This window comes from Rhinopithecus roxellana, chromosome 8 (genome assembly GCF_007565055.1).
Source record: "Rhinopithecus roxellana isolate Shanxi Qingling chromosome 8, ASM756505v1, whole genome shotgun sequence".
NCBI classification, from domain to species: domain Eukaryota; kingdom Metazoa; phylum Chordata; class Mammalia; order Primates; family Cercopithecidae; genus Rhinopithecus; species Rhinopithecus roxellana.
In genome coordinates, this window is record NC_044556.1 from 117,828,432 (window position 1) to 117,848,767 (window position 20,336).

The 20,336-nt window shown below is 41.5% G+C and overlaps 1 protein-coding gene across 3 annotated transcripts in view; it reads right to left on the reverse strand.

Moving 5' to 3' along the window:
- ADCY10 (adenylate cyclase 10) overlaps window positions 1-20,336 on the reverse strand; it is a 106,632-nt gene that overhangs the window by 53,107 nt on the left and 33,189 nt on the right. For all 3 annotated transcript variants that reach the window (XM_010371792.2, XM_010371791.2, XM_010371790.2), the window contains 5 exons: window positions 18,902-19,091; window positions 15,569-15,624; window positions 10,380-10,533; window positions 1,323-1,515; window positions 253-339 (listed from right to left, as the gene is read on the reverse strand). In XM_010371792.2, coding sequence (XP_010370094.1) covers window positions 253-339; window positions 1,323-1,515; window positions 10,380-10,533; window positions 15,569-15,624; window positions 18,902-19,091 — 680 coding nt within the window. The remainder of the gene's footprint in view (window positions 1-252; window positions 340-1,322; window positions 1,516-10,379; window positions 10,534-15,568; window positions 15,625-18,901; window positions 19,092-20,336) is intronic.

Sequence of the window (20,336 nt, forward strand, 5' to 3'; positions counted from 1 at the left end):
CTCCGCCTCCCGGGATAACGCCATTCTCCTGCCTCAGCCTCCCGAGTAGCTGGGACTCCAGGCGCCCGCCACCACGCCCAGCTAATTTTTTGTATTTTTTTAGTAGAGACGGGGTTTCACCGTGTTAGCCAGGATGGTCTTGATCTCCTGACCTCGTGATCCGCCTGCCTCGGCCTCCCAAAGTGCTAGGATTACAGGCGTGAGCCACCGCGCCTGGCCACCCCCAACTTCTTGACCCACAGATGCTCTTACCTGCTCCAAGATCTTCATAAACAACATTTCCAATTGGTTTTGCTTTTTCAAGGTGCTCATCCTGGAAATCTCCCGAGAAATAGGAAACTGTACAAAGAATTATGAGAATATGAAGCATGGGAAAATAGCAAAGGGAACTACTGGCTGTACGACTTTGGGCAAAACACTTAACTATTCTGTGTCTTAAAATCCTCATGTGTTAGATAAGTGGTCCCAACCTTTTTGGCTCCAGGGACCAGTTTTGTGGAAAACAGTTTTTCCATGAACTGGGGCAGGGGGGGATGATTTTGGGATGATTCAGGTGCATTACATTTATTGTGCACTTTACTTCTATTATTATTACACTGTAATATATGATGAAATAATTATACAACTCACCATAATGTAGATAGAATCAGTGGGAGCCCTGAGCTTGTTTCCTTGCAACTAGATGGTCCCATATGGGGTTGATGGGAGACAGTGACAGATCATCAGGCATTAGATTCTCATAAGGAGCATGCAGCCTAGATCGCTTGCATGCACAGTTCACAATAGGGTTCATGCTCCTATGGGAATCTAATGCTGCTGCTGATCTGACAATAGGAGGAGCTTAGGTGGTAATGTGAGCAATGGGGAGTGGCTATAAATAGAGATGAAGCTTCACTTGCTCACCCACTGGTTACTTCCTGCTGTGTGGTCTGGTTTCTAACAGGCCATGGACTAGTACCAGGGGCTGGGGACCCCTGTGTTAGATAATTCAGGAAAAGACAGGGCACAGTCTCTGCACTGGCATCACTTGTGGGAAAAGAGAGATTTTGTGTCCCAGAGTAGCTAGCACAGCTATGATAGAAAGGTAAGAAAAAAATGAGTCAGCAGGTGGTCATTTGGATTTTTTTGAGTATGGTATTTCAAGATACCTCTAATATGTCAAGAATGTGGATGCACATCCAAAGAGGATTGGGAGCCATTTACTCACTATCTGGATACTCCAGAAATACATACCAAAGAGATGCTGAGTCACAATGCACCAGAGAGGAGTTGCTGTGCCTGCCCATGGTTATTCGTGCAGAAGTATAATACTAGCTAGTTACCTGAACATGGAAAATGTCATTAAGAAGACAGTAGGACTTTTCATCCAACAGTGTCATGACTTTATTTTGAAGGTTGGTCTGTCGTTCTTTATAATGTTTACAAGTGTGCAGGCCTAGGACATTGACCATGAGCATCTGGATGGTATAGAAAGTTTGATGGAAGCTGATCTTAGTCAATGAAATGGCAATGACCCTGTTTGTGAGAAAATCAAGAATCAGAAGAGAGTTTTTAAATATATATTTTTGAAAATAATAAAGGTTAAAGGAAAGTTCTGTCTTCTCATATTCAGCTATAATGATGGAGATTTTCCAAACTATCTGGCAATTGTTCTTTTTTTTTAAAATTTTTTTTAATTTTTTTTTTTTATTATACTTTAAGTTCTAGGGTACATGTGCATAACGTGCAGGTTTGTTACATATGTATACTTGTGCCATGTTGGTGTGCTGCACCCATCAACTCGTCAGCACCCATCAATTCGTCATTTATATCAGGTATAACTCCCAATGCAATCCCTCCCCGCTCCCCCCTACCCATGATAGGCCCTGATGTGTGATGTTCCCCTTCCTGAGTCCAAGTGATCTCACTGTTCAGTTCCCACCTATGAGTGAGAACATGTAGTGTTTGGTTTTCTGTTCTTGTGATAGTTTGCTAAGAATGATGGTTTCCAGCTGCATCCATGTCCCTACAAAGGATGCAAACTCATCCTTTTTCATGGCTGCATAATATTCCATGGTGTATATGTGCCACATTTTCTTAATCCAGTCTGTCACAAATGGACATTTGGGTTGATTCCAAGTCTTTGCTATTGTGAATAGTGCTGCAGTAAACATACGTGTGCATGTGTCTTTATAGCAGCATGATTTATAATCCTTTGGGTATATACCCAGTAGTGGGATGGCTGGGTCATATGGTACATCTAGTTCTAGATCCTTGAGGAATTGCCATACTGTTTTCCATAATGATTGAACTAGTTTACAATCCCACCAACAGTGTAAAAGTGTTCCTATTTCTCCACATCCTCTCCAGCACCTGTTGTTTCCTGACTTTTTAATGATTGCCATTCTAACTGGTGTGAGATGGTATCTCATTGTGGTTTTGATTTGCATTTCTCTGATGGCCAGTGATGATGAGCATTTTTTCATGTGTCTGTTGGCTGTATGAATGTCTTCTTTTGAGAAATGTCTGTTCATATCCTTTGCCCACTTTTTGATGGGGTTGTTTGTTTTTTTCTTGTAAATTTGTTTGAGTTCTTTGTAGAGTCTGGATATTTGTCAGATGAGTAGATTGCAAAAATTTTCTCCCATTCTGTAGGTTGCCTGTTCACTCTGATGGTAGTTTCTTTTGCTGTGCAGAAGCTCTTTAGTTTAATCATATCCCATTTGTCAATTTTGGCTTTTGCTGCTGTTGCTTTTGGTGTTTTAGACATGAAGTCCTTGCCCATGCCTATGTCCTGAATGGTACTACCTAGGTTTTCTTCTAGGGTTTTTATGGTATTAGGTCTAACATTTAAGTCTCTAATCCATCTTGAATTAATTTTCGTATAAGGAGTAAGGAAAGGATCCAGTTTCAGCTTTCTACTTATGGCTAGCCAATTTTCCCAGCACCATTTATTAAACAGGGAGTGCTTTCCCCATTTCTTGTTTCTCTCAGGTTTGTCAAAGATCAGATGGCTGTAGATGTGTGGTATTATTTCTGAGGACTCTGTTCCATTCCATTGGTCTATATCTCTGTTTTGGTACCAGTACCATGCTGTTTTGGTTACTGTAGCCTTGTAGCATAGTTTGAAGTCAGGTAGCATGATGCCTCCAGCTTTGTTCTTTTGACTTAGGATTGTCTTGGCAATGCAGGCTCTTTTTTGGTTCCATATGAACTTTAAAGCCATTTTTTCCAGTTCTGTGAAGAAACTCATTGGTAGCTTGATGGGGATGGCATTGAATCTATAAATAACCTTGGGCAGTATGGCCATTTTCACGATATTCATTCTTCCTATCCATGAGCATGGTATGTTCTTCCATTTGTTAGTGTCCTCTTTTATTTCAATGAGCAGTGGTTTGTAGTTCTCCTTGAAGAGGTCCTTTACATCCCTTGTAAGTTGGATTCCTAGGTATTTTATTATCTTTGAAGCAATTGTGAATGGAAGTTCATTCATGATTTGGCTCTCTGTTTGTCTGTTACTGGTGTATAAGAATGCTTGTGATTTTTGCACATTGATTTTGTATCCTGAGACTTTGCTGAAGTTGCTTATCAGCTTAAGGAGATTTTGGGCTGAGACAATGGGGTTTTCTAAATATACAATCATGTCATCTGCAAACAGGGACAATTTGACTTATTGTTTTCCTAACTGGATACCCTTTATTTCTTTCTCTTGACTGATTGCCCTAGCCAGAACTTCCAAGACTATGTTGAATAGGAGTGGTGAGAGAGGGCATCCCTGTCTTGTGCCAGTTTTCAAAGGGAATTTTTCCAGTTTTTGCCCATTCAGTATGATATTGGCTGTGGGCTTGTCATAAATAGCTCTTATTATTTTGAGGTACGTTCCATCAATACCGAATTTATTGAGCGTTTTTAGCATGAAGGGCTGTTGAATTTTGTCAAAAGCCTTTTCTGCATCTATTGAGACAATCATGTGGTTCTTGTCTTTGGTTCTGTTTATATGCTGGATTACGTTTATTGATTTGTGAATGTTGAACCAGCCTTGCATCCCGGGGATGAAGCCCACTTGATCATGGTGGATAAGCTTTTTGATGTGCTGCTGAATCCGGTTTAGCAGTATTTTATTGAGGATTTTTGCATTGATGTTCATCAGGGATATTGGTCTAAAATTTTCTTTTTTTGTTGTGTCTCTGTCAGGCTTTGGTATCAGGATGATGTTGGCCTCATAAAATGAATTAGGGAGGATTCCCTCTTTTTCAATTGATTGGAATAGTTTCAGAAGGAATGGTACCAGCTCCTCCTTGTACCTCTGGTAGAATTCAGCTGTGAATCCATCTGGTCCTGGACTTTTTTTGGTTGGTAGGCTATTAATTATTGCCTCAATTTCAGAGCCTGCTATTGGTCTATTCAGGGATTCAACTTCTTCCTGGTTTAGTCTTGGAAGAGTGTAAGTGTCCAGGAAATTATCCATTTCTTCTAGATTTTCTAGTTTATTTGCGTAGAGGTGTTTATAGTATTCTCTGATGGTAGTTTGTATTTCTGTGGGGTCCGTGGTGATATCCCCTTTATCATTTTTTATTGCGTCTATTTGATTCCTCTCTCTTTTCTTCTTTATTAGTCTTGCTAGCGGTCTGTCAATTTTGTTGATCTTTTCAAAAAATCAGCTCCTGGATTCATTGATTTTTTGGAGGGGTTTTTGTGTCTCAATCTCCTTCAGTTCTGCTCTGATCTTAGTTATTTCTTGCCTTCTGCTAGCTTTTGAATGTGTTTGCTCTTGCTTCTCCAGTTCTTTTAATTGTGATGTTAGAGTGTCAATTTTAGATCTTTCCAGCTTTCTCTTGTGGGCATTTAGTGCTATAAATTTCCCTCTACACACTGCTTTAAATGTGTCCCAGAGATTCTGGTATGTTGTGTCTTTGTTCTCATTGGTTTCAAAGAACATCTTTATTTCTGCCTTCATTTCATTATGTACCCAGTAGTCATTCAGGAGCAGGTTGTTCAGTTTCCATGTAGTTGAGCGGTTTTGATTGAGTTTCTTAGTCCTGAGTTCTAGTTTGATTGCACTGTGGTCTGATAGACAGTTTGTTATAATTTCTGTTCTTTTACATTTGCTAAGGAGTGTTTTACTTCCAAATATGTGGTCAATTTTGGAATAAGTGCGATGTGGTGCTGAGAAGAATGTATATTGTTGATTTGGGATGGAGAGTTCTATAGATGTCTATTAGGTCCGCTTGGTGCAGAGATGAGTTCAATTCCTGGATATCCTTGTTAACTTTCTGTCTCATTGATCTGTCTAATGTTGACAGTGGAGTGTTGAAGTCTCCCATTATTATTGTATGGGAGTCTAAGTCTCTTTGTAAGTCTCTAAGGACTTGCTTTATGAATTTGGGTGCTCCTGTATTGGGTGCATATATATTTAGGATAGTTAGCTCTTCCTGTTGAATTGATCCCTTTACCATTATGTAATGGCCTTCTTTGTCTCTTTTGATCTTTGATGGTTTAAAGTCTATTTTATCAGAGACTAGGATTGCAACCCCTGCTTTTTTTTGTTCTCCATTTGCTTGGTAGATCTTCCTCCATCCCTTTATTTTGAGCCTATGTATGTCTCTGCATGTGAGATGGGTCTCCTGAATACAGCAGACTGATGGGTCTTGACTCTTTATCCAGTTTGCCAGTCTGTGTCTTTTAATTGGAGCATTTAGTCCATTAACATTTAAGGTTAATATTGTTATGTGTGAACTTGATCCTGCCATTATGATATTAACTGGTTTTTTTGCTCGTTAGTTGATGCAGTTTCTTCCTAGCCTCAATGGTCTTTACATTTTGGCATGTTTTTGCAATGGCTGGTACCAGTTGTTCCTTTCCATGTTTAGGGCTTCCTTCAGGGTCTCTTGTAAGGCAGGCCTGGTGGTGACAAAATCTCTAAGCATTTGCTTATCTGTAAAGGATTTTATTTCTCCTTCACTGATGAAACTTAGTTTGGCTGGATATGAAATTCTGGGTTTAAAATTCTTTTCTTTAAGAATGTTGAATATTGGCCCCCACTCTCTTCTGGCTTGTAGAGTTTCTGCCGAGAGGTCTGCTGTTAGTCTGATGGGCTTCCCTTTGTGGGTAACCCGACCTTTCTCTCTGGCTGCCCTTAAGATTTTTTCGTTGGCCAGGCGCGGTGGCTCAAGCCTGTAATCCTAGCACTTTGGGAGGCCGAGACGGGCGGATCACAAGGTCAGGAGATCGAGACCACCCTGGCTAATACGGTGAAACCCCGTCTCTACTAAAGAATACAAAAAACTAGCCGGGCGACGAGGCGGGCGCCTGTAGTCCCAGCTACTTGGGAGGCTGAGGCAGGAGAATGGCATGAACCTGGGAGGCAGAGCTTGCAGTGAGCTGAGATCCGGCCACCGCACTCCAGCCTGGGCGACAGAGCCAGACTCCGTCTCAAAAAAAAAAAAAAAAAAAAAAAAAGATTTTTTCCTTCATTTCAACTTTGGTGAATCTGGCAATGATGTGTCTTGGAGTTGCTCTTCTCGAGGAGTATCTTTGTGGTGTTCTCTGTATTTCCTGAATTTGAATGTTGGTCTGCCTTGCTAGGTTGGGGAAGTTCTCCTGGATGATATCCTGAAGAGTGTTTTCCAACCAACTTGGTTCCATTTTCCCCCTCACTTTCAGGCACCCCAATCAGACGTAGATTTGGTCTTTTTACATAATCCCATACTTCTTGCAGGCTTTGTTCATTTCTTTTTCTTCTTTCTTCTTTTGGTTTCTCTTCTCGCTTCATTTCATTCATTTGATCCTCAATTGCTGATACTCTTTCTTCCAGTTGATCGAGTCAGTTACTGAAGCTTGTGGATTTGTCACGTATTTCTCGTGTCATGGTTTTCATCTCTGTCATTTCATTTATGACCTTCTCTGCATTAATTATTCTAGCTATCAATTCTTCCACTCTTTTTTCAAGATTTTCAGTTTCTTTGCGTTGGGTACGTAATTCCTCCTTTAGCTCTGAGAAGTTTGATGGACTGAAGCCTTCTTCTCTCATCTCGTCAAAGTCATTCTCTGACCAGCTTTGATCCGTTGCTGGCGATGAGCTGCGCTCCTTTGCAGGGGGAGATGTGCTCTTATTTTTTGAATTTCCAGCTTTTCTGCCCTGCTTCTTCCCCATCTTTGTGGTTTTATCTGCCTCTGGTCTTTGATGATGTTGACGTACTGATGGGGTTTTGGTATAGGTGTTCTTCCTGTTTGATAGTTTTCCTTCTAATAGTCAGGACCCTCAGCTGTAGGTCTGTTGAAGATTGCTTGAGGTCCACTCCAGACCCTGTTTGCCTGGGTATCAGCAGCAGAGGTTACAGAAGATAGAATATTGCTGAACAGCGAGTGTACCTGTCTGATTCTTACTTTGGAAGCTTCCTCTCAGGGGTGTACTCCACCCTGTGAGGTGTGGGGTGTCAGACTGCCCCTAGTGGGGGATGTCTCCCAGTTAGGCTACTCAGGGGTCAGGGACCCACTTGAGCAGGCAGTCTGTCCGTTCTCAGATCTCAACCTCCGTGTTGGGAGATCCACTGCCTCTTCAAAGCTGTCAGACAGAGTCGTTCGCATCTGCACAGGCCTCTGCTGCTTCCCCTGTTGTTTTTTAGCTGTGCCCTGTCCCCAGAGTTGGAGTCTACAGAGACAGGCAGGTTTCCTTGAGCTGCTGTGAGCTCCACCCAGTTCCAGCTTCCCAGCAGCTTTGTTTACCTACTTAAGCCTCAGCAATGGCGGGCGCCCCTCCCCCAGCCTTGCCGCTGCCTTGCGGTTAGATGGCAGACTGCTGTGCTAGCAATGAGGGAGGCTCCGTGGCTGTGGGACCCTCCTGGCCAGGTGTGGGTATAATCTCCTGGTGTGCCCATTTGCTTAAAGCGCAGTATTGGGATGGGAATTACCCGATTTTCCAGGTGTTGTGTGTCTCAGTTCGCCTGGCTAGGAAAAGGGGTTCCCTTCCCCCTTGCGCTTCCCAGGTGAGGCAATGCCTCGCCCTGCTTCAGCTCTCGCTGGTCAGGCTACAGCAGCTGACCAGCACCGATTGTCCGGCACTCCCCAGTGAGATGACCCCAGTACGTCAGTTGAAAATGCGGAAATCACTGGTCTTCTGTGTCGCTCGCGCCGGGAGTTGGAGACTGGAGCTGTTCCTATTCGGCCATCTTGCTCCGCCAAGGGCAATTGTTCTTTATTGCTGCTTCTGATATATATAGTCCCTCATTCTCCTGTTCCTAAGCCTTGATTAATTTAACCTAGCTAATTCTCTCCTTTCTAGTCCTGCTGCCACCCTATACTACCACAATAGCAAGCCACTCTGACTGGGAGCTTTCATTGCCTAACAGCAGGAACCGAGGCCTCCTTTATGTGACACATAAGACTTTCCAGAGCCTCATTCTATCCTTTCTTGCCACTCTCTGCCGAGCAATCTACCCTTCACAACAGCAAGCAGGTGAGAGTTCCCTGCACACCCAGAGCTGTTTCTCCTCTCCATGCTTTTGCTTATGCTGTCTCCTCAGCCCAGAGTGCTATCACTTCTCATTGCCCCTCATTTGACGTTCATCTTAAGTCTCAGCTCAGGTGTAGCCTCCTGGAAACTGTCATCAGTGTCCCAAGGTTGGCTACATATCCTTTCTTCTCTGAACTTCCACAATTCTCTATTGCATGTCTCTATCATTGCCCTCACTACATTCAACTTTTAATGTTATGTGATATGGTTTGGCTCTGTGTCCTCACCCAAATCTCATCCCGAATTGTAATCCCCGAGTGTCAGGAGAGAGACCTGTTGGGAAGGGATTGGATCATGAGGGTGGTTCCCCCCATGCTGTTCTCATGACAGTGAGGGAGTTCTCATGAGATTTGATGGTTTAAAAGTTTGGCCCTTCCTCCTTTGCTCGCTCTCTCCTGCCGCCATATAAGACATGCTTTGCTTCCCCTTTGCCTTCTGTCATGATTCTAATTTTCCTGAGGCCTCCCCAACCATGTGGAACTGTGAGTCAATTACACCTCTTTTCTTTATAAATTGCCCAGTCTCAGGTAGTTCTTTACAGCAGTGTGAAAACGGACTAACACATTATCTCTCTCCTCCTCTTCTGTGAGAGCTCCTTGAGGGCAGAGAGCAGACTTTATTGATATTCAGGGCTTTGGCATTTGTTGACACATGTCCCCACAAAATTCGTATGTTAAATTCTTAGCCTCTAGGACCTCAAAGTGTGACCTTATTTGAAAAGAGAGTCGTTGCAGATACAATTAGTTAAGATGAGATCATGCTGGAGTAGGGTGGGCCTCTAATCCAATATGACTGATGCCCTTATAAAAAGGTGAAATTTGGACACAACACACAGGGAGAACGCCATGTGAAGTGAAGGCGGAGATTAGGGTGATGTTTCTACAAGCCATCTTTGAAACACCAAAGATTGCCAGCAACCACCAGAAGCTAGCAGGTGGGCATGAAACAGATTCTTCCTCATGGTCCAGAGAAGAAAAGATGCCTTGATCTCAAACTCCTACCCCTGAGAACTATGAGACAAATTTCTGTTGTAAGCCACCCATTTGTAACACCTTTTTTACAGAGGCCCTGGCTAACGAAAACAGCACTTAGTAGTTCCTGAACATAGTAGGAATTCAATAAATGATTAAATACATGACTAAACAAATGTCTTCTGACTGTTGTGAATTATCCCTTCAGCAATGGTAAAGATATTTTAAAATTGGCCTTTCTCAGGTCTAACTTGAATGTGGGATAGAGATATAGTTAAGAATATTATAAGATTAACAAGCATTTTCCCCTCACACTGTTTAGGTTAGCTGGGGAAAGGATATGAGACACTGTAATTATTGTCCTGGTCATCGCTACTGTTATTGAATACCATACTATCTACTTCCATGAGGAAGTAGAATGGATTGTCCCAGAGATGCCCTCATGATATTCCTTTTATGAAAATAAATAAACAACATGAGACAAGTATATTAGATCTGTCTTCCAGAGAAAAATCCAAAGACCTCTCATTCTCTAACCCCAGTCTCAGGACTAAACGGTTTGAACTAGTGATTCCCTGTCAGCTAGCTGGATAAACTTACGTGTTTGTTCTGCAGACCAAATCTAGCCTTGATCTCAACATATATGCCAATTGTCTGAATATTGGGATTACTTAGGAAACTTTAAATAACCAAGCCCTACCTGGCATTAAATCAGGATATCCATGGGTCAGCCCAGTTTCTCTTTTTCTTAGCTCTGTATGTTTATTGTTAGTTATCTATTTAGCACAAGGGTCATGGCATCCAATCATGGTAGGTTATGGATAATTTACATAAGGCAAGTTATAGGAAGGAGAAGAGCATCAAAATAAATCAGGATTCTATGGGTTCACACAGAACAATCATTCCAAGACACTCACCTGTGGTTCTTACCTTGGGCCAGGTACTCAATTTTCGTAAGTATCTGGCTTTTTCCATATCCCCGTAATCCCTCATACATTAAGACTTGGCTGCTGTTAGACATCAAAAATTTCTTCAGAGTACACATGAAGTAGTTGATCTCTTTATTACGTCCTGTTATTTTTAGTTTTAAAAAAGAGCAAACTCAATCAGCATAAAATAGTCTAGAGATATAAAAAGGCACATAGGAACATTCCTTCTAAAAATATCCTTGGGCCAGGCGCGGTGGCTCACTCCTGTAATCCCAGCATTTTGGGAGGCCGAGGCGGGCGGGTCATCTGAGGTCAGGAGTTCGTGACCAGCCTGGCCAACATTATGAAACCTTGTCTCTACTTAAAAAAAAAAAAAATTAGCCAGACGTGGTGGCAGGTGCCTGTAGTCCCAGCTACTCAGGAGGCTGAGGTAGGAGAATCGCTTGAACCCAGGAGGCAGAGGTTGCAGTGAGCTGGGATTGCACCATTGCATTCCAGTCTGGGCGACAAGCAAAACTCCATCTCAAAAAAAAAAACCCAACTTGGAATTTCTCCATGGCATTGTTCACAGACTTTCTTCAAGCCTTATGCACTTTCAAAATTTTTTAAGCTAACCATGTGGTTTTGCAGTTTTATTTGATTAGAAGCTGTGAAGGAAAGTATTCTTATAACGCTCATTATAATGTTTAATTATAGTGTAGAAAACTGAGATTTGCTTAGATTACACAACCAGGAATTAAGCCAAGGCTGTCTAACCCTAAAGTTTTTTTTTGTTGTTGTTCTTTTTTTGTTTGTTTGTTTTTAACACACTAGAAGTAATCTGTAGACTATTGCATTAGGAAATAAGTTTATCAAAGTTAGTTTTCCTACATTAAACAATTATAGATAAAATATTTTTATTTCTGATTCTGTGATAAAGGAAACTTGCCCTCTGTAAATGAAAATTATACTTAATTCAGGGCTACAAAAAGCATTACCAGGGATAAAATTCAATTTGCCTTCAGAAATCATGTACAGATTATTTCTATCATAAGAATAACTTAAATTCTTAGTGAAAATAAATTGCAGGTTTTTTCTGATTATAAAACTAACATATGCTTACTGTACAAAATATGGAAAACTTGGAAAAGGAAAAGAAAAAAATAAAAATCACCTTGGGTTACAACCCTTATTTTTCTTGTGTGTTTTTAAATACTGTAACAACCCTGGCTGAAATCTGAAACTCTGCTCACAGTCTTTGAAATCTGGGTGTACAGGAAGGAGTTGGAAGAATTGTAATTCCTAAGCAGTGAGCAATTTCTGTCAAAAAAGGTGGAGACTCATTGAGAGCCAACTATTCCTTCTTTGCTGGGCAGATGAATGTGGAGGCCCATTTTGTTATTCATTGATAGAACAAATAAATATCCAGGTATTATCTAATGTCTTTGTTGAAGGACCATTAATCCAAGTGTAGATATTTAATAAAAAGAAGCTAAGTGCTTTGCCTGGTAATAGAAATTTCTGAGTATGGCTTAGTGAGAACTACTCAGCAGACCGTATTGCTACTTTTGGGTGAAATATTCCCTTTCTGAAAATGCATTTGAACCTCAATTTTGTGAGATGTTTTGTGTTTTTCTTTGGCCTGAATGAAGCTCACATAGGAACTCAGAGGATGAGGCTTAAAAGGCTGCATAGCTGCACACACATATATACACATGTATACATAAGTAACAAGCCTGCACATTGTACACATGTACCCTAGAACTTAAAGTATAATAATAAAAATAAATAAAAATAAAAAATTAAAGTTTCCTAAGGAAGCTTAAAAAAAAAAAAAAGGCTGCCTAGCTGACTCTTCCAGCTCCCTGTGTTCTATTCATACAGAACACCTACAGGTAGAACCTTATGGATTATCTTTAGCTGGATCCTCAAATGAGGTGGTCTCCTTAACTTGAAATGCCTGCACCTTGTTTCTGTCTAAGCAAAGGCTCAATATCAGGGACTGTTGTATGCAGTTTTTACCCTAAAAAGCCACTATTTATGTATTATAGTTTTGTTGTCAACCATGTTGTTGCAATTGCATTTATAACAGCTCTTGTAAAAGAAGGGCATTTCCCATGCTGCTAGCCTCTGACAATCTGTATTTGGTTATAGCTTGAAGGAAAGGTGTGCGGGCCTGATCTTTCTGTCATACTGGTGGAATCAGGGCAAAAAGGCAACTAGATCAGACTGAGAAATATACACATAGGCTGCACACAGTGGCTCACGCCTGTAATCCCAGCACTTTGGGAGGCCAAGGCGGGCAGATCATGAGATCAGGAGTTCAAGACCAGCCTGGCCAATATGGTGAAACCCTGTCTCTACTAAAAATACAAAAATTAGCTGGGTGCGGAAGTGCGCACCTGTAATCCCAGCTACCTGGGAGGCTGAGGCAGAAGAATCGCTTGAACTCGGGAGGCAGAGGTTGCAGTGAGCTGAGATCACACCACTGCACTCCAACCTGGGCGAGAGAGTGAGACTCTGTCTCAAAAAAACAAAAAAAGAAATATACACATAATGTGTTCTAATGTGACTGCCATGTTGGGTCTGCAGTCTTGTAGAAAGAAGGTTAGGATTCTGTTGCTGTCAATTATTCAAATAAGTATATTCTAGGATGACAAGCAAGGCCTCAGAGGAGGGCGAGAGTGGGTATTCCTTCTCTCTAGCTTCCGGAGTTTTGGAATCTGGACTTAAACGAAGTGATTGGCTTGAAGACCCTGAAAACTACCTGAAAGCAGTGAAAATGAGGCATTTCTCCTGGCCCAAGTGTTTTTTGCAGTTCTGGAACTGTTGCCCTCCTTCGGGCTCTGCTGACACCAAGATTGTGGCCTGATATTTCTCCAAAGTGTGAGACAGAGCCTCCTCTTAATTGCCTTAACACAGTTAAGACCAAGATTTAACTTACGATAAGACTTTTGGGGATGTTTGTGTCTGACAGAAGGAAATTACAAGTGCTACTCGAAGTGGTTGCCTTCAGAATCCACAGGCCAATCTTCGTTGGGTCTCTTCTCTCATAGGTAGATCCCTGCCTCATTTTGGGTCTACTCCTGTCTAATCTCAAGTTATCTTTCGTACAATAAGGGCCCTATCACCAGGAATCACAAAAATATCACTTCCAAATGGATTGTAGACTTAAATATAAAAGGTAAATGGGCCGGGCGCGGTGGCTCAAGCCTGTAATCCCAGCACTTTGGGAGGCCGAGACGGGTGGATCACGAGGTCACGAGATCGAGACCATCCTGGCTAACACGGTGAAACCCCGTCTCTACTAAAAGATACAAAAAACTAGCCGGGCGAGGTGGCGGGCGCCTGTGGTCCCAGCTGCTCGGGAGGCTGAGGCAGGAGAATGGCGTGAACCCGGGAGGCAGAGCTTGCAGTGAGCTGAGATCCGGCCACTGCACTCCAGCCCCGACGACAGAGTGAGACTCCGTTTCAAAAATAAATAAATAAATAAAAATAAAAGGTAAAAACAAAATTTCTGAAAAAAATGCTAGAAAAATATCTCCATGATTTTTGGGTAACGAAAGGTATCTCATGTAGTATACAGAAGCCCTAACTATAAAAGACAGGTAAATTTGATTACATTAAAATTAAGAATTCTGTTTATGGCTGGGCGTGGTGGCTCAAGCCTGTAATCCCAGCACTTTGGGAGGCCGAGACGGGCGGATCACGATGTCAGGAGATCAAGACCATCCTGGCTAACACGGTGAAACCCCATCTCTACTAAAAATGCAAAAAACTAGCCGGGCGAGGTGGCGGGCGCCTGTAGTCCCAGCTACTCCGGAGGCTGAGGCAGGAGAATGGCATGAACCTGGGAGGCGGAGCTTGCAGTGAGCAGAGATCCAGCCACTGCACTCCAGCCCGGGCGACAGAGTGAGACTCCGTCTCAAAAAAAAAAAAAAAAAAAAAGAATTCTGTTTATTAAATGCATAACCGAGAGTAAAAAGGCAAGTACAGAGTGGGAAAAGTGATATACAGTACAAACAAATGACAAAGGACACATTTCTAGAATGTGTAAATAATTTCAAAAGATAATCAAAATACAACCCAGTTGAAAAGTAGGTGAAAAATTGTACAAGTACTTTAAAAAAAAGTCTGGGCTGGGCACAGTGGCTCACGCCTGTAATCCCAGCACTTTGGGAGGCTGGAGTGGGCGGATCACTTGAAGCTAGGAGTTCAAGACCAGTCTGGCCAATATGGTGAAACCCTATCTCCACTAAAATACAAAAATTAACTGGGCATGGTGGCGGGCACCTGTAATCCTAGCTACTCAGGAGGCTGAGACATGAGAATCACTTGAACCCAGGAGGTAGAGGTTGTAGTGAGCCAAGATTGCTCCATTGTACTCCAGCCTGGCAACAGAGTGAGACTCTGTCTCAAAATAAATAAATAAATCAGTCCAAATTGTCAAAAAACTTATGAAAAAGGAGCTCAACCACATCAGGGAAATACAAATGGAAACCATAATAAGATACCACTATATACCCAACAGAATTATTGAAAGGATAAAGATTAATTAAACGAAGTTGCTGCCAAAGATGAAGAACAACTGGAACTCTCTTAACATTCTCGATCAGACTAGAAATAAATACAACCATTTTGGAAAACTACTTGGCATCATCTACCAAAATTGCACCCTTTGTCCCAACAATTTCAGTCCTACATTTTACTCCTACATTGTATTCAACAGAAATGCATACATGCGTTCACCAAAAGATTGTGTAAGAATGTTTATGGCAATATTATTCATATGAACCAAAAACTGGAAATAACCCAAATGTTGTACAGCAACAGAATGGGTAAATTGTTGTATATTTATAAAAATGGAATACTACATAGTAATGACAGAGAATGAATTACAGCTACACCCAACAATATGGATGAATTATATAACACACCATTGAGTAAGAGAAAGTATATATAAGGCATATATAATTATACAATGTATGATTCCATCTGTATCAATTTTTTAAACAGGGGAAAGGAAGTAGGAAAGAGTGATCCTGGTGTATTGCTATTTTTCTACTTCTTAACCTGGACAATGATTATATTTTCACTTTGTGATAATTCATTAAGTTGCACACTTATCATTGATGTATTTTCCTGCATGTTTTGTTATAGTTCAATAAAGGAGTTTAAAATCAAGACCTACTACCTACCCAGCAAAAGGTAATCCTCCTTCCTGTTGCAGATGAGGCATGCCATACCAAACATGCTGAAGAGAAGAAAAAAAAAAAAAACAGATGATAGATTCAAAACGGAAACATTGAGAGCAAGAGTGACTAGTTCTTAGTCCCCAGAAAGTTTCCTTCTCAATTGCTAACATGAGTCTATCCCCTGACTCAAGGGTTGCAAATGCCAAGAGAAGGAGAAAGGAGGAGAAGGTCTTACTTGATAGTGGAGAATCCAAAGAACTCAGGTAGCATCTGTTTCCATAGCACCTGGCACATTGTTCAATAAATGCTTGTTGAGTCTGCACTGGTAGAGGAAACCCCTTTCTGGGGAGATCAGACACCTGATATATGGCCCAATAGACTTCAGTGTGGTGCAGAGTCACACATTCTGCAAAAATTCCACCAATTGCTTAAACAATAATAGCACACCTTTTTTAAAGCACATGCTATGTGTCTGGTGCAGTTCCAAGTGCTTTACATGCATCATTTTCTTTAATCCTGACAAAAACACTGTTCAGAAGTACTACTTGGCCAGGAGCAGTGGCTCACGCCTGTAATCCCAGCACTGTGGGAGGCCGAGGCGGGCAGATCACGAGGTCAGCAGATCGAGACCATCCTGGCTAACACGGTGAAACCCCGTCTCTGCCAAAAATACAAAATGAAATTAACCGGGCATGGTGGCGGGCGCCTGTAGTCCCAGCTCATCGGGGAGGCTGAGGCAGGAGAACGGCGTGAACCTGGGAGGCGGAGCTTGCGGTGAGCCGAGATGGCGCCACTGCACTCCAGCCTGGGCGACCGAGCGAGACTCCGTCTAAAGAAAGAAAGAAAGAAAGAAAAAAGCACTACTGGCCAGGCGCAGTGGCTCACACTTGTAATCCCAGCACTTTGGGAGGCCGAAGCAGGTGAATCATCTGACGTCAGGAGTTTGAGACCAGCCTGACCAACATGGTGAAACTCTGTCTCTACTAAAAATACAAAAATTAGCTGGACGTGGTGGCATGCACCTATCATTCCAGCTACTCTGGAGGCTGAGGCAGGAGAATCGCTTGAACCCAGGAGACGGAGGTTGTAGTGAGCCAAGATCATGCCATTGCATTCCATCCTGGGCAACAAGAGCAAAGTTCCATCTCAAAAAAAAAAGAAAGAAAAAAAAAAAGTAGTACGATTATTATGTTCATTTTGCCAGTAAGGAAATTCAGGCACAAAGAGTTTAATTGCCCAAGACCCCATAGCAGGTGGTAACACAGGATACTGACAGTGTCCCAGCATAGGCCAGGGTGCATATGTTTCCTCACTCCTTAACAGTATCTCTTGAAGAAGCCTTTTACTCAAAATGGATTATGCCCGTCTCTGAACTGCAATACTACTTTGTTATGCCTCTCTTATAGCATATATCAAAGGTTCCCATGTAACGTACAGCTAAGTTTGTGTATGTTGGTCTTCCCCACTTGATTGTGAATTTTCTGGGCGGGAACTAGGTCCTGTTCATATGGGTATGTGTATTTCTCACTCTTTTATCTGCAGAGATGGTACAGAAAAATCATGAAGAATGCAGGCTTTGGGATCAGATAGTCCTGGGTTTGCATAGTAAACTGACTGCATTAATGGCCCCAGTACCTGTATCTATGCCCTTTGCCGTGTAACTTGGCAGAGTCCTCTCATTCTGGACTCAGCCTTGTGAATGCTTTCATCAATGGACTATCTGCAAACGTAAGACAGGAAGAGGCTTGAAAAATGCTTTTGCATTGGGCCTGCTCTCTTGCTCCTCCAATATTGCCAGGACAAACATACTGGATGGAAGATGAGACACATAGAACCTAATTGCCCTAATTATCCCAACTGAGGCCGCTAGGTTGGCCAACAGCCTGTTGAACCCCAGGCATGTGAATAAGCCAAGACAACATCAACCAAATCCAGCCAAGATCAACTGAACCCCACATTTGTGAGAAAAACAAATGTTTATTTTTGCACACCACTGAGGTTTTGTGATTGCCTGTAAGGCCACATTATTGTGACTGAATCTTGACTCCATTGCACACTATAAATATGGCCATAGACAAGTCATTTAACATCTCTGAGCCTCAGTTTTTGAATTTATAAAATGGAAATTATAATAGTTTCTATCTCATATGGTCAATATTAAGACTAAATTATATATTTTGAGGTAAAGTACCTAATGTTTAATAAGTACTCACTAAAAATTATTATTCATTCATGTATTCAAACTGCACTTTGTTGATGGCCTATGTATGCCAAGCACAGTGCTAAGCCTCAGGAATACTGAAGTGAATAATAAAGACACTTTGACCCAACTGCAGCCCTGGTTCTCTTATCTGACTCTTGAAGTCCTTGATTCTAGCTTGCTAACAAAAAGAATAACAACTTTCTGCTTTCCGTACTATTCATTTATTCACCATTATTGAGGACCTACTGTATATCAAGCACTGGGGATATAAGAATAAGGAAATAATTAGTATCTTCAAAGAGTTCACAGTGTAACAAGTGAAAAGTATAGCAAGTGAATAATTGTGATATAGGGTGAGGAGTGTTCTAATAGAGTCATATGCTATAGGAGGAAAAAAGGAAGAGGAAGGAGGAAGACAAAGGAGGAAAGAGCTTAACTGTCTAGCTGGGATGGGGAATTCATAGAGGAATGTCTATGAATCCCTCGAGCTGGGTTTCAAAAATTGACTGTGGTTTTCCCAATAAACCAGGAGTGGGTGGGTGCTGATGAGGACAATCTACTTAAACAACCCAGAGGAGGGGGCACAGGAGGAGATGAATTTGGAAAGGCAGGTGGTACCTTGTATGTCATTGCAAAGAGCTTGAACATCACCATGAAAATGACTAAAAGCCATTGAAGGATTTTAAGCTTCAAAGTGACACCCATAAATCGATGCTGAGCTTTTGGGGAATGTATTTCACTAAAGACTTAGAGGAGGAATAATATCTTGCACTCTTCTAACCCTATTCGGCATATGGTTGACATAATTAGTAAATATTTAATGGCTGGTGATTGGGCCCATTTAAGTGCAAATAGATACTCAAATGAGAGGATTTTTTCTTTGGTTTGTACAACTTTGAAGAATCACCCTCATATTCTCAGATCTGAGGAGAGAATGGGTTCTTCCACCATGCCATAGTGTCAGTCGGACGGAGGAAAGATTAAGGATTTTGAAGTCTGGGACTTGGTCTGGGGAAAGCATAGATTTCAACTTCTTGAATTGGCTCCAAACCTTAAACGGGTGATTGCTTTGCTATCATAATTCTCCCACTTCTTTACTAAAATATACTTCAAAATTAATGCTCCACACTCACACTTCCTCAGTACGGCCCAAATACTGATACAATGGTCCAGAATCTCCAACACCTTTCATAACTTTCTTTGGAAGCTCTTTAAAAAAGTAGGCTGGTAGGTTGCTGCCATTGTAGGTGACAGAGTCACAGGTCACAATTCCTGGGTAGTACATCATCATCCTGGCAGCTATGTTGACTTTTTGACCAATGACTATAACAAGAAAGATAAAGTCAAAGATCAGGGAAATGACAGCCATTGAACTGAACGTAATTTGAAACATACTGTCCCCAAATAGCATGTTTACCCTTTACTCCCTTTGTCGCTCATGAATGACATACAAGTCTAGCCTCAAGACCCATATTCAGCCAATGGCTGTTAACAAAATATGCAGGGAGTTAATTAGCCATTAGCAAAGTTTCTGCCTCACCTGGGAGGCCAAGAGAATCATCTGCTCAGGGATGGAAGGGCCTTGAGTATGGAGCAGGCTCTGTAACTGGGATGGCCACAGCACTGAAGACTCTCACAGAAGGTGTAAACTGGTCTTCTAATACAAGGTGGACAAACACAAGCTCGGGCCTGGGGTACTGATCCCCATATGAGACACAAAATTGTGTCTGTATGCTCCTATAAATAAACCTTCATTTGGCAATTTCTTGATTTAGAAAATGGGCTAGAAGAAACGTGCATGGAGAATTGAAGCACAGGCTCTGAAGGCAGACTGTGCAGGGTTGAACACCAGCTCTACCTCTAACTATGTGCAAATTACTTGGGGCAATTACTTTAAATAACTCCTCATGCCTCCATTCTCTAACCTATAAAATAGGGATGATAATAGTATCTATCTCAGAGGGTGGTTTATGAAGATTAATGAGTTAATACACGCTTATCACTTTGAACAGCAGCTGGCTGCTTGTAAGCCCTCAATTAATATTACTACAAGTGAGGTAGCAAATGTGTCACTTTAACATAAACTTGAATACTTCTGAACAAGATATTCTTTTTAAAAACTACTTATTGTGGAGAAATTTGACCATAAAATAAAATATAATTTAATGAATTTCCATATACCCATCACCCCATCCCAATAAGCCATTAGCCCATCTCCAATCCTGCCCCATCCTCACCCCCATACACTCCCCACCCTGTGTACTTTCGAAGAAAATCTCAGACATTGTATCATTTCAGACATAACTATCTTGGTATTTTACATATATTCAGTATTTTAGACGCATTATTGCTGAAAATCTTAAACCCTGATAGGATGGAAGAGGGAAGTAATAGAGTCGTGAAATCTGGAGATAACATTTACTTATTACTACTCTCTTTTGAGAGTATCACTATTTTTCAGTAATATCAACATTCATAATTTTTAAGGAGTTCTAGCCTATTCCAGGAATTAAGAGAAGTAAGTACTTATTGTTAACAGGACATTATTATAGGAGTCCCTCATTCCAT